General features: G+C 62.1%; 3 protein-coding genes across 3 annotated transcripts; 2 read left to right on the plus strand and 1 right to left on the minus strand.

Annotated features, from left to right (window-relative positions):
- The first annotated feature begins 3,874 nt into the window (after nt 1-3,874).
- On the plus strand, nt 3,875-6,891 carry LOC122186882 (probable low-specificity L-threonine aldolase 2). Its single transcript, XM_042883887.1, has 8 exons — nt 3,875-4,017; nt 4,199-4,323; nt 4,470-4,553; nt 4,918-5,006; nt 5,204-5,389; nt 5,461-5,598; nt 5,681-5,873; nt 6,039-6,891. Exons 1-8 carry the CDS (start codon nt 3,875-3,877, stop codon nt 6,368-6,370), a joined length of 1,290 nt encoding a protein of 429 aa, XP_042739821.1. The 3' UTR covers nt 6,371-6,891.
- Nucleotides 6,892-7,315: 424 nt separating this feature from the next.
- AFMID (arylformamidase) lies at nt 7,316-10,634 on the minus strand. Its single transcript, XM_042884015.1, has 11 exons — nt 10,529-10,634; nt 10,344-10,434; nt 10,109-10,213; nt 9,991-10,039; nt 9,712-9,797; nt 9,565-9,637; nt 9,133-9,230; nt 8,789-8,867; nt 8,426-8,561; nt 7,935-8,039; nt 7,316-7,771 (listed from the first exon to the last, which is right to left on the minus strand). The coding sequence occupies exons 1-11, from the start codon at nt 10,556-10,558 to the stop codon at nt 7,742-7,744; spliced, it is 882 nt and encodes a 293-aa protein (XP_042739949.1). The 5' UTR covers nt 10,559-10,634; the 3' UTR covers nt 7,316-7,741.
- A 260-nt stretch (nt 10,635-10,894) lies between these two features.
- On the plus strand, nt 10,895-13,499 carry TK1 (thymidine kinase 1). The gene is made up of 7 exons (XM_042884016.1): nt 10,895-11,026; nt 11,276-11,307; nt 11,382-11,495; nt 11,578-11,671; nt 11,765-11,854; nt 11,931-12,050; nt 12,169-13,499. Exons 1-7 carry the CDS (start codon nt 10,961-10,963, stop codon nt 12,325-12,327), a joined length of 675 nt encoding a protein of 224 aa, XP_042739950.1. The 5' UTR covers nt 10,895-10,960; the 3' UTR covers nt 12,328-13,499.
- Nucleotides 13,500-13,547: the final 48 nt, after the last annotated feature.

Genomic DNA, 13,547 nt, shown 5'->3' on the forward strand with positions numbered 1-13,547 from the left:
TGCTCATCACCACAAGACACGTCCCAAATCCATTCACGTGCTGACAATTCCCACTGCATCCTCTCCTCCAGGACTGAGACAGCACCTTGTGCCCACCTTGCAGTGGGCTCTTCTCCCCATCTTCACTCAGCTGCTCCACACCTCCCGAACCACAGTGGTGGCTGATGCAGCCCTCAGGGTTCAGGCTGCACCCCAGAAAGAAGCGCTGGGGAGCGCTGGGTGCCCTGCATCCCGCAGGATGGGGCCGTGCTCGGGTCCCCTCGGACTCGGGCATCCCTCCCAGCCCACGCCCGGCTCCTGATGCCGTGTGTGGGGCTGAATCCCTCCTCCAGCAGCGTCAGCAACACTTTGGGAAGGGAAACACATCGCAGTGCAAACATAGCGGTGCAAGGCCGACCGGGATCCACGTGCAGGGATCCCAGCGCACAGCCGCATCACCCGCGCGGGCACTGCCATCCCTCCGCTCCCCGTGAACCCTCGGATGGGACTCGAAGTTCTCCCCAGAACCGGGCCCGTGCGCTCCTCCCGCGGTGACACCGCTGTCTCTTCTTCCCCAACACCCCGCGGCTGGAACCGGAGGGCACCGGAGCTGCTTCGGAGCTCCCCGCTCGCTGCAGGGGCTGCGCCCGGTCCGGGCCCCCCGCCCGCCGCCCGCCGCGCTCCCACCTGCGCCCGCCTGGGAAGGGTTAAGCGCAGCGCGGCCCCCACCCCCCCAAGGCAGCCAAGGGGCGGGCCTGTCGGGAAGCCGGGATTTCTGCAGTGGTTTTACTGGAAAAGTTGTTGCCGGCGGAGGGAGGGGTCACCGGGCGGCCCCGCGGCCGGCAGGTTGGATGGGGCGCCCGGCGCGGGGCGGCTGCAGTCCGGCGGGCGGCCGAACGAGGCATCGCCGGAGCCCCCCCGGGCCCCTCCCGCGCAGCCCCCGCCGGGCCCGGCTCCCCGTCCGCAGCGGCTCGGGGCTGCCCCAGCCCAGCCCTGGGACCGTTCCGCCGGGAGGAACCGGCCTCGGCACGGCAGCGTTGCCCTGGGGGAGAGCGCTGGTGACGAACGGTCGCGCTATGCCGGGATGGGATGGGCGCTGCCGGGAGCTCCCCCAGCGCCAGGTTGGCTCTGGGTTCTGGTTCGTTGGGTGCTGCAGGTGTAAGCAGCTGCTGGAGTGCCCCAAAGAGCTTGAACCGACGTGGCACAGGTGGCAGCGCAGCACTACATGGCACGGCACCATATGGCACAGCATCACATGGCACAGCGTGGCACAGCACGGCATCACACAGCACCACATGGCACAGCAGCAGATGGCACAGCAGCAGATGGCACGGTACAGTACAGCACGGCACCACTCGGCACAGTGCAGCACGGTGCAGCACTGCATGCCCGAGGCCTGGCTGTCCCGAGGCTGGCTAAGCCAGGAGCCCAGCACGTCCCAGCGCTTCCAGGCATCGCTCTGCAGTTCCCGACAGTAGGAAATCACTTGGCTCCACGGTTCCCACAGCTTGGGAATGATTGATACTTGTGCTTTCCCTGCCCACCAGATCCAAGCAGGGCCCTCCAGGCCGGCGGGCTCCAGCACACGGGATGAGTTATCACACCCCGCAGAGCACACGGCGAGGCCACGGGGCCAAGGCAGCACCGGAGGAAAACACTCTGAGCACATGGCCGGGGCTCCAGTCCCTGCCAGGCTCTGCGGCCAGCCCTCCTTGCCCAGCACCCTGCAGCCCTGCATAGCACATCCCACAGCTTGCATAGCTGCAGCAGCGCCAGTCCCAAACCAGAGCCTCACGCCACCCAAACCCCACAGCGGCCCCACTGTGGGACCCATCCTCAGCCACAGTGCTAAGAGCCTCAGTTAGAGCAGGGCAGCAAATGGGGAGCCCCCACCTCAGAGACCTGCTGGGGGGGACGACGTGCCGAAGCTGTGGCCCCCAGACCCCTACCTCCCAGAGCTGGGGCGGGAAGGGGCCGGGACAGCACCGCCGTGGGCATAGGCACGGCGCCGAGACCCGGCTGCGCCTGGAGCTGCCTGTGGGGCCGGAGGCAGGGGGGAGCCCGGCCCGGCTCCGGGAATCGCCCCGGCGGCTGCCAGCTCCCGTGGCAGGGGGAGGCGTAGGGAAACCCGATCCTCCCCAGCGGGATGCGGGCTCCGTTCCTCAGCCAGGGCTCAGCAACTAATTTTAGCCTCGGGGAGGCACCTTAGTAGCGTGAGCTCAGCCCGCAGCGGCCACATGCTCAGCGGGGCTGGGAGCTGTGGGGACAGGGCTGCCAGGTGGGAGTCACTCACGGCCCATTCCCACCGAGCCCCCTGGCCACCCGCCAGGCACCAGTGGTCCCCATGCTGCACGTGTACCTGCGGCCTCGGCTCATCCCCATATGTGGCCATGAGCCCACCGCCCAGGGTCTCCAGGTACCCAGGGCCACAGAGCACCACAAGCAGAGCCCCAGGAGCTCGTGGGACACGGGCATTGCCGAGGAGCCTCGCCACACAGCGGCTGCCATGGAGCTGCCATGTGCCAGGAGCAGCAGCAGGGCGCGATGCGGTCCCCTGCCCACAGCCACGGCTGCACTCCCCAGCCCCAGGCTGCCCCACGCTTACTGGAAGAGGAAGCTGCTGGGAAGGCAGCGTGTGCAGCAGGGGAGCCTCGGGGAGGAGAGGCGCGGGGAGCCGGCAGAGTGCGGCCGGCCCTGCTCCCAGGTCCAGGGCCAGTAACGGGAAGCGCCTGCTCTCAGTGACGGTAAATCAGATCGGGGAGATTAGAGGCCTTTTTGCCTAATCATGAGCGGCTTGAAGTTGGAGGACAAGTTCCTGGAACAAAGAGGAAATGGAGGCAGTAAATAAAGAAAAACTGTTAACATGTGGCCCTGTGTGTGAAAAACGTCTCCGTGAAGGACTGTTTATGGCTCACTCATCGGCAGGGTGACAGCTGCACTGAGCCGGGGGCTGTGGGGGCTCCAATGCAGGGCCTGGAGTCGGGCGATGAAGGAAAAGGGCAGCGGCAGCACGGGCAGTGCACTGGGGACATGGCACAGGGAGGTGCAAGGGGAGGGATGGACACCTGCACCCAACCCCCAGCGCTGGCTGGAAGCTGCTGAGTGCTACAGGGTGCTCCCTGAAGGACGGCTCTGTCCTGCACAGCATCCCATGTGTGGCCTCCTGCCCGATGGGATGAGGCGGGGGTCTCACTGCCATTCTGTGCACGTGCTCCATTGTGCACCACATGGGTTGATGCCAGCAGCCAGATGCCCACGGATCCCCCTTCTCGGTGCCAGGAAAAAGTGCTGAGCATCGCAGCACTGCCCACAGCTGACACCAGCACGGCCCCAAGCCGCGAGCACCCGGCAGTGCCACAGGACCGCATGTCAGCTGTTTGCAGGGCAGATGCAGCCAGAAGCTGGAGCCGATTCCCATCAGCAAAGGTCACTCCGTGCCTTTCCCGTCAGCAGCGCAGCAGCAGCCATCGCCATTGAACGCGCAGTTCCATGTGCGCGCAGAGCCGCAGCACGTGGCCGGCCAGGGGCTGGCAGCCCTGTGCTCCCCGGGATCTGCCAGCGGGGCCGGGGCACGCTGAGCACATTGCACCGAACGGTGCCTGCCCTCAGCCCCAGCCTGCCCCCGGCACAGAGGCGTGGGCTGGGGAGGGTGCTGCGGGCGGGTGCCCCGGGGTCCTTTCGGGGTCCCGAGCGGCAGCAGCGGGGCGACCGGCTGCACTCGGCAGCGCCCACGGGAGCGCTGGGACGGGGACCCCGCCGCGGGCTCGGTGTGCTGCCACGCCGCGGCCCCGCCGGGGGGAGAGCACGGCCGCGGGCAGCGGAGCCGGGCCCGATCCCGGAGTGGACTACGTGCCCCGGGAGCCCTTGCGGCGGGGCGGTCCCGGCGGTCCCGGCGATGCTGGCGGCGCGGGGCGTGGGGGCTGCGCTCCGCCGGGCGCTGTTGCACGGAGCGGGGTCCCGCCGCGGCGGCGCGGCCATGGCGGGGGACGGCGGGACCGGGGGCGGCGCGGGGTCGCTGCGGGGCGGAGCGGCGCTTGGGTGCGTGCGGAGGTCGCGGCCGGGCCCCACTCGGGGGGGGGGGTGCTGTTCCCGGGGCCGGAGGAGGGGGGGGTGGGGGTCGGTTCGGGCGCGGGGGGGGGGGGGGGGGGGAAAAGGGGGTCAGGGGTGGGCAGCCCCTCCCCAGCAGCACGGACCACCCCTTCGCTCGCTGTCCCCGCAGGCGCCCGCAGCACGTGGTGGATCTGCGCAGCGACACCGTCACGCAGCCCGGCCCCGCTATGCGCAGTGCCATGGCCCGGGCCGCCGTGGGGGACGACGACTACGGCGAAGACCCCACGGTCAACGGTGAGCGCACGGCAGGCAGCCCTTGCTGCACTGTCACACTCCCCGGGCCGAGCCAAAGGCTGTGCTGGGGAGGAGACGTATGGAGCACATATGGCTGTAGTGCAGACCTTTTTCCCACCCTTGTTCTGCACATTTCCTCTATTCAGAGCTGCAGCAGCTGGCTGCGAGGATCTTGGGAATGGAGGATGCCCTTTTTGTACCCACGGCTACAATGGCAAACCTCATTGCAGGTGAGTACCCAGTGCTGCTCTCCCTGCCCTACATCGCTGGGGTTGGTTCATGGCCCCCCAGCAAAGGATGGAGAAGGTACAAGCAGTCCCAGACCTCTCTGGGAGAGTCCTGGTCCTGCTCAAAAAGCTGCTATGCTTTCCACCCTAATGGCCGCAGGGCTGGGGGAGCGGCAGCTTCTGCACCTCCACCAGGAGCAGACCCTGCATCACGCTCAGCCCCATGCACATGAAAGCTGCGGCACTGCAATACCACTCTGGGGCCACTCTCCCTCTACCCACTGCAGATGAGTGACCCCCTTCCTGCCGGGGGGGGGGGCACCCAGCCCCACACTCACACGTTGTGCTCGCTCCCCTCTTCCCTCAGTGATGTGCCACTGCCAGCGCAGAGGGGCCCAGCTGCTGCTGGGTGCCCAGGCCCACTTGCACGTCTATGAGCACGGCGGGGCTGCACAGGTGGGTGCTGCGCTACTGGGGAAGTGAGGGGATGCCCCAGGGCAAACAGCAGCTTGCTGCTGCCCTCCTCTGGCAGCAGGAAGGTCCCCTTCGGGTCAGTGACAACATCACCCGAGCCACGACTGGGGCTGATGGACTGGAGACTGAGGGACAACAGACGGCAGGGCAACCTCCCTCCAGCTCTGCTGCCTGTGCAGGTCGCAGGGGTCCACTCACAGGCTCTGTCAGACCTTCCTGATGGTACTTTGGATCTGGAGCAGCTGGAGCTGGCCATCCGTGAGGCCCACGGCAGCCGCTACCACCCCCGCCCCGAGCTCATCTGCGTGGAGAACACGCACAGCTCAGCAGGCGGCCGGGCGCTGCCTCTCACCTACCTGCAGCAGGTGGGAGCTGCCGGCGGGGCTGGGGGTCCTCACGGCACAGCACAGCTCACAGCAGCTGCGCCCCCACCCAGGTACGCCTGCTGGCTGAGCGCTATGGGCTGCGGGTGCACATGGATGGAGCACGGCTGATGAATGCAGCGGTGGCCCAGGCCGTGGAGCCGGCCCGCATCACCCAGCACTGCGACTCCGTGTCCCTTTGCTTCTCCAAGGTGAGTTCACACAGGGAGCCCGGGGCGGGGACACGGTGCTCAGGCTGCGGGCAGCGCTCACACCACCTTCCTGGATCTGCAGGGCCTGGGTGCCCCGGCCGGGGCAGTGCTTGCCGGACGCCGGGCATTTGTGGCGGAGGCCTGGAGGGTGCGGAAGCTGCTGGGAGGAGGGATGAGGCAGGCGGGCGTGCTGGCGGCTGCTGCCCGCGTTGGATTGGAGCAGGCAGAGGAAACGCTGCGCAGAGACCACGACAACGCCTGCCGCTTCGCTCAAGGTAACTCAGCTTCCTCGGGACATTTGGTGCCCTCAGCATAAACTCGCTCCCCTGCAGGTTCGGTGCGCAGCTGCAGAGCCGGGTCCTGTTGCGGATGGACGGCAGTGCCTGAGCAGCCTCCTGCTGGAGCACTGAGCAGCAGCCTGACAGCCTGCACCTCCACAGGCATCCAGGAGCTGAACTCGCCTCTTTGCTCTGTCAGCCTGGCGGCTGTAGAGACGAACATCGTGATGGTGGAAGTGAAGGGGCTGCCCCCGGCAGAGCTCTGCACATACCTGCAGGCAGTGAGCGAGGAGGAGCTGGCTGAGACGGGCTGCACTGTCAGCGTCCTGCTGTTCCCCTGGTCGGAGCGCACTGTCCGTGCGGTCTGGCACTGTGATGTCTCAGCCCATGACACTGAGCTCGCTCTGAACAAGCTGGGCTTTGTGGCCAGAAAGTGTCAGGAGAAGCTGGCCCAGGGCCGGGGCCCCGGTCCTCGTGGCACAGGAGAGCACTGAGTGCCTCCTCCCAGCCCCGTGGGAGAGCCATCCCTGCTGGGCTGCAGCAGGCAAGCATGTGGGCTGGGGCAGCTGCTGGCAAAGGGGCTGGGACCTCCCACAGCGTGCTCCAGGCATGTTCCCAACCAGCTGCAGCACCATCTCCACCCCTGCAAGCCAGCATGCAAGCCCAACCCTAGGGAGACCGCAGTTCACAGCTTCCCAAAAGAGCACCACACCTCCTGGGGCAATTTCTTTCCCAGACGTGCCCACAGCTCACACCACCAGTCTGGCCATGCCAAGGCCACTTTCCATCCAGCATGCACCATCCCAAGCACTCCAGTCCTCAGCCCACAGCAGCTGGGACTGCCACGGCCCACACCACACAGCCAAAGCAGGACAAGCAGCATCCAGGGCCTCTGGGTCATGCTGCACAGGAACAGCAGGGCAGGAAGAGTTCTCTGCAGCCTTCTGTGCTCAGCACAGTTCTTACTGGTCTAGTGAGGCAACTGAGGTCTAAATAAACATTTTTTGGCAATGCAGAATGTTTTTTTCCCCCCAAAGATGCTCCTCCCCTTACTCTGCAGCACGGATGCTGCCAAGGCCTGGAGGTCTCCATGGAAGGAGAAGTGCTCCTGAGAACATGCAGGTGCCTCACAGACACAGGAACAGGGCTACTTCCCAGCAGCAGAGCTCCTGTCTGACCAGGGCTGTCCCAAGCACAGCTCTGCCTGCCTGCAGGCAGCTCCTGTAACTGCTGCTGTTGCACCCCGTGACAGTGGCTGTGTTGCTGCAGGGCCCCTCTGCCCCGTGTGCACAAAGAGCTGTGTGGTGCTCTCCCTACTGCCTGACACAGAACTGCCCTCCTCAGGACCCAAACTCTGCCAGAGCAGCTTCTCTATGCATCAGCTAAGTATGCTCAATAGCTGAGCACAGTTACACGTTCCCAAGATTTCCACCCAGGCAGCACTTATTCCTATTTTATTTTGTATTGGCAATTAGCAGCTTCAAGGAACAAACTTCAACATCCAGTCAGCAGACAGACCCACAGCAGGCAGTCAGCTCTGCTCAGCACAGATGGTCCAGCTCAGAGAACATCCACGAAGCACAGGAACACCTCAATGAAGGAATATCATCACTGACACTCGCCTGTGCTAACTGGAGCTCTCCTGCTGTGATGGCATGCTGCTGGCAGGCTGGAAGGAGCAGTGGAGGCTCATCTGCCCCTTACAGAACCAAAAATGGTATCTTGGAGCAGTAACTGCCGTGTGCCACAGGGGCCCCAATGGGCTGGAAAGAGAAAACAAGGACAAGCACAGGGCAGAGTGCATGAAGGCTGTCTGTCACTGCACAGGGCTGAGGTTTCCATCTCCAGTTTGTTCCAACATGTCATCAAGCTCTCGCAATCATGTTCAGAATCACCTGGGATGAGGAACCGAATGCTGTGAATGGTGCCTGGCCCCACAGCGCCTCACGCTGGGGGAAAACACCCATTGCAACTGCCCTCCCTCCTGGCCTGGCAGCTCTGAGCTGTACTCAGGACAGCAAAAGGTGGTGGCTGCAGGAGAGAGCCTCTCCCCCTTACCTGAGTGAGGACATAAGTTTCCTCTGACAACTTCTCAATGATGTCAAAGTGATCCACGCTGGCAAGATCCAACAAAGAGACAGACCAACCAGCTAAGCGCAGAGCCTGTGGACAGATCAGTGCTGGCAGGGGGAACCCCAGCTGGGCCCCACAGCACAGCACGAGCAACGGCTCAGCAAGGACCAGCATTCTCCCCTGATGAGGGTGGTCATCACATCAGCAGCAGAAATACTACTCTGATACAGCACGTGAGCTCTTAATCACCAGAGCTGACTGGAAGAAAGAGCTGGGCCCAATGGCAAGAAGAGGCACCTTCCCAAAGCAGGAGGCAGTCCTGATTCAGCAGTGCAGCCAGCCCCACTCTCTTCTTTGCAGCTCTGCATTACCAGCTCAGAAATCTCCAAGCCAGAGCCCGCTTCACTTAAGGGTTTGCAGAGGGAGCAGAGCAGGTCTAAGTAGGGCAGCCCACACAGCATCCCTGCATAGCTCACCTGGCTGTACTCCTGTGACTGCCTGCGGAACTCCGGGGAGTCGTGTTGGGCCACAGCCACAAGCACCTCACAGGATGCAGCCACAGGCACTGCTTGTGTGACACACAGGATGGGGCTGTTCCTCTGGGCCACTTCCCTGGGGAGGAGACACTGCAGTGACAGCCAGTGTGTGTGCCTGTGTGCACCCCCACACCCTCAGCAGCATGCACCAGCAAGACAGAGGGTGCAGGGCCTGCATGCATGGGCAGAGCAGGCTGCAGAGCTGCTGGTGTTTGCCCACAGGCTGTGCTGACCAAAGCCACACATGCTCACAAGCTGCCCATGCCCTTTTCCACATGCCGTCTCTACCGCAGACGGACTCACAGGCTCATGTTCAGTGCATCATTCACGTAGGTGTGCAGAAGGGGCTCCAGGTCATACACACCGCTCACCAGAACAGCTCCTGCAAACACAGATGTGGTGGGTGAGTGGCTCTGCAGTTCAGGCCTCCTCATGCCTAAGTCCCCATGGCTCTAGAGCAATAGAGGGAGGCTGCTGGGCTGCACCAGGAGCTCAGATTCTTCTTCCCCCAGGATGTGCAAGATGCAACCAGCTGAAGCAAGTGATCAGCTTAACAGATTGCAGAACAGTAAAGCGGAAGATGCCCGGGTGCAGCCCCCTGGTGCTGAACACCAGCCCTCCAGAACAGGGGTCTCTAAAGGCTCTACCTCTGATATCTGGAACCACTCCAAATTCTGTCCAGTCTGTGGACAAGACCATGGCTGCCAGGTGAGCCCCTGCCGAGTGCCCACACAAGTAAATACCCCTAGAGAGAAAGAGCCATAAGCATGAAGAAAGAGCGTGTCACATGCTGGGGACATCCCAGTTGCAGTGCCCCAGGAGCTGCAGAGTGGCCATATTTCCCAGTCCACCAACTGAACCATTGTACAGTGAGAAAGGATTGCAGTCAGTGGTGCTGCACCAAGGCACTGAGGTCTTTATCATAACTCAGGGCTTCCCCACTCTGTTTCTGTCACAGCCACCCCCATGCAATAATCCACCCAGGGAGCAACAGGGACACAATCTGCCTGAGACCAGACAGAAGCAGTAGAGGCTGCTGGCACAGGAAACAGGGACACCAGGCACTGCATGCTGCCCACCTGATCCTGTGGTATTGCTTCACCAGGAAGGCAAGGCTGCGCCGCACCTGGAGCACCATTGCATCCATGTGACCTGAGCAGAGTGCAGAGCCAGATGGGCACCAGGCCATCGGGGGAAGTCATGCCCCCCCGTTGGGCCCTGCATACCTTTGGGAGCGATGTCGTAACCCATGGCCACCACTGCAATGCCCTGCGACAGCAGCGCAGGGGCTGCGAAACCTGATGCGTCCTTACTGTGGGGGGGCGGAGAGAGAGAAGCTGCCGAGCTCCAGGGGACAGATAGATGTCCTCATGGAGCTGGCTGGGATGGCCATTGGGTCCAGGATACCAAAGTCTGGGTTTAGTGTTGTTCTCTAGAGAAGGAAGATGTAAAGGAGGCCTGGGAGCTCCCTTCTCAAGGGAGCCCATATCAGAAGTCTGTCTTACCTCAAGCACTGCCAGTATCCACCATGGATGTAGACAAAGACCGGGAAAGCTGCACAGCACAGCACAGGTAAGCACACAGACATGACCTCACCCCCCAGTCACCACGCTCACCACCTACTTTCTTTAGAGTCCGCAGGAAAATAAATGTCGAGCTTCTCCCCATCCCCATCTCCATAGGGGACATGCAGCGAGGTCTGTGAAGCAGCCTGGGCCTTTTGCGTTCCTGTGGGGCCGGGGGAGAATCAGCCCGCAGGCCGTACGCAGCACCGCAGCTCCGTGCTGAGCTCTGCAGGCCCGGGTTGGGGCCGTGCCCACTTCGGTGCCGCCCGCCGGGCCCGGCCGCGCCCCCCCACCTGCGGTCATCACATCGATGTGGGCCCGGATGACGCTCTCGCTGTCCATACGACGGGACCAGCGGCTGGGCGAGTATTGCTCCTCCAGCTCCTGCGGGCACACGGACGCGGGGTTGCATGGAGGGGGCGGCCGGACCCGGGGCACCGGAGGAGGCTTCAGCCCTGCCAGACCCCGCGCCCCGCACCTCCAGATCCATGTCCTGCCACCGTCCCATCTTCTCTTCAACCACCCAGCTCCGCTGCCGCTGGCGGCCGGGCCGGGTCGGGGCACTGGGCGGGGCCGCCCCTCGGCCATTGGCCGCCGGGTGTCGGGTCAGGCCGGGCAGCGGGGCCGAGCTGAGGCCTCTGACCCAGTGGACGAAGCGATGACGCCAGAGCCTCGCGCGGGGCACGCCGGGAAAGCAGCTCGCTCTGCGGAAGCGCGGCGAGAAATGAGAATTCTCCCGCCTGCGCCCGGATTGGTCGGCGCTGCGGGGATAACTCTGCTCGGATTGGCCGGCGGCGGCGATCCATGGGCGCGAGGCTGTCGCGGATTGGCCGGTCCGGCGGCGCGCGCGCGGGCTGTGAGTCGGTCGGTCAGTCGGTCGGTCGGTCGGTCTGTGAACAGCTGCGCGGCCATGAGCTGTCTGACCGTGCCCGGCGTGCATCCCGGCTCACCCAGCCGCCCGCGTGGGCAGATCCAGGTACCGGTCGGGGCGGGGCCGCTGGGTGCGGGCGGAGCCGGGATTGGTGGGGCCGGGTCCGCTGCGAGGGGATGCCGAGTCCCGGGGCTGCGCGGCACCGGTAATGGAGGGCCGGGCCGGGGGATGGTTCGGTGCCGCGGCTGTGCGGGGTGACGGGGCGGCCGTGCCGGGCCGGGTGGGGGCTGAAGCGCTGCAGCGGGGCGATGGCGGTCCGGCACCTCATCACTGACCGTGTGGCTCTGTCTCCAGGTGATCTTCGGCCCCATGTTCTCTGGGAAGAGGTAAGGCGGGGCGGGATGGGATGTGCTGGGCTGCAGCAGGCTGTGGCTGGGTCTGCTGACTCCTGCTCTCGCAGCACAGAGCTCATGCGGCGCGTGCGGCGCTTCCAGCTCGCTCAGTACCGGTGTCTGCTGGTGAAATACGCCAAGGACACCCGCTACTGCACCACCGGCGTCTCCACACATGACAGGTGGGCTATGGGCAGGAGGATCTGTGCCCGTGGACCTGTGGCTGGGCTGCCTGGCTCATCCTCTCCTTCTGCTCCCCTTCAGGAACACTATGGAGGCCCGCCCTGCCTGTGCCCTTAAGGATGTGTACCAGGAGGCTCTGGGCTCTGCAGTCATTGGCATCGATGAAGGGCAGTTTGTAAGTGTGTGGCCTGGGGTGTGCACTGCTAGACCTGGAGCAGAGCATTGCTCCTTCTTCCTCCTGAAGCTGCTGTTTCTGTACCTCTTGTAGTTCCCAGACATTGTGGAGTTCTGTGAAAAGATGGCCAACGCTGGGAAAACCATCATTGTTGCTGCTCTTGATGGGACTTTCCAGAGAAAGGTAAAAATGCTTTAGTTTTAGTACAGCAGCTGCACTGGGAACCTCAACCAACAATACAGCCTCTGTCTCGATGCAGGCTTTTGGGAGCATCCTGAACCTGGTTCCGCTGGCTGAGAGCGTGGTGAAGCTGAACGCTGTGTGCATGGAGTGCTACCGAGAGGCCTCCTACACAAAGAGGCTGGGAGCAGAGAGGGAGGTAAGTTCCCTTGGAACACAAAGCACTATAGCAGCTCCACCTTGCCAGCTCTGCTAGTCTAGAAAGGATCTTCTCAGGTAAGCTGATCTCTGCAGAGTCATTCTGATTTCCTTGATAGGTTGAAGTGATTGGAGGAGCAGACAAATACCACTCTGTCTGCCGAGCTTGCTACTTCCAGAAGAGGCCTCAACAGCTTGGGTCAGAAAACAAGGAGAACGTGCCCATGGAGGTGAAGCAGCTGGATATGCCAGCCTCACGGAAGATCTTTGCTTCTTGATTGCTGCACTCCGGTGTGGGGGGGGGAGGGAGAGGATACAAGGAAAGAAGCTAAAAGTTGCAGCTCCTGGACTTCAGATCTGGCTTCCCCCCCCTTTATCAAAACTGTTAAACGCCATAGCTCTACCTGCCAAACCAAGCTGCTCTTCCTCTGCTCCAAGTGCCAGGAAAGAGGGCAATCAGCTGGACCTGATGCCAGGGAGAGCTGAAAACAGAGTCTGACTAAAAGGGAGTTGCTTTCCCAGAACGTGGAAAAGAGATTTAATTACTGATGCTGCCATACAAACATGCTGGAAAGCTGCCACACCAACCTAGGCTGTGGGGCACTGACAACTTGCCTGGTCTGCCCTCCTGCTCCTGGCACATGTTCAGACTCGCCACCGGTAGCCAGGTAACTTGCCTGCAAACAGCCTTTTCCGTGTGCTGCTGCTAAATTCTGGGTTTCTTATGACAGCAGACAGTAACCTGGCTTCTGAAAGCCACTTCCTTTTTAATACAGCCTGAGGAGATGCCCCTGCCCTTTCTATGCAAGTGGCACAACTTCAACTGACACAGAGCAGCAGCCTGGCCCTTTGCAGTCTCTTAACAATTGTGTATAGCCAATTAGCTTGCTGTTAAATTTGCTGTAAATACATGGTTTTTTGTTTTTGTTTTGTTTTTAAATGGAGGAGGGAAGAAGGAAGGCTTGTCAGCCTGACTCCTAGGCTCATTCTAGCCTTTGAAATTAAAAAGGATTTTCTACACAAGTTCAAGCTTGGTGCAGCCACTTCATAGGGCTTAAGTGACCTGAGGAAGTTTGGGGGAATTGGGAATTAAACTGTAGAGAGTTGGGCTACTGTTCCTCTGAAGATCCAGCGACCTGGGAACGGGTCTCTCCTTTGTATAAAGTGCTTTTTCTCATCAGATTCCTTGAGCTCTGAGCAGTAGCTCTTGGTTCTGTTTGAGCTTTGTCAATCCCCTCTCAAACAAAGTGCTCTCTACAATACTTGTTTACTACTGTGCTGAGGAGCAGGCAGCTGCCCTCAAAGACTCTGAAACCTCACTTCCTTTGTGTTAACTAAAGCAATTACAGTCATGATGTTCACAAACCCTTGTCAGGCCTGGGCCTTCCTTTTAGGCATGAGGAACAGGCAGTAGTGCTTGTATTCTAGATTAATAAATAACTTAATAAAATTGCCTGTGTCTTTCCTGCTCACAAAGCAGCAGTGTGTGCTGGCTGCT

Source organism: Lagopus leucura, unplaced genomic scaffold (assembly GCF_019238085.1).
Source record: "Lagopus leucura isolate 7727_CA_CO unplaced genomic scaffold, USGS_WTPT01 Super-Scaffold_100040, whole genome shotgun sequence".
In the NCBI taxonomy this organism is placed as follows: domain Eukaryota; kingdom Metazoa; phylum Chordata; class Aves; order Galliformes; family Phasianidae; genus Lagopus; species Lagopus leucura.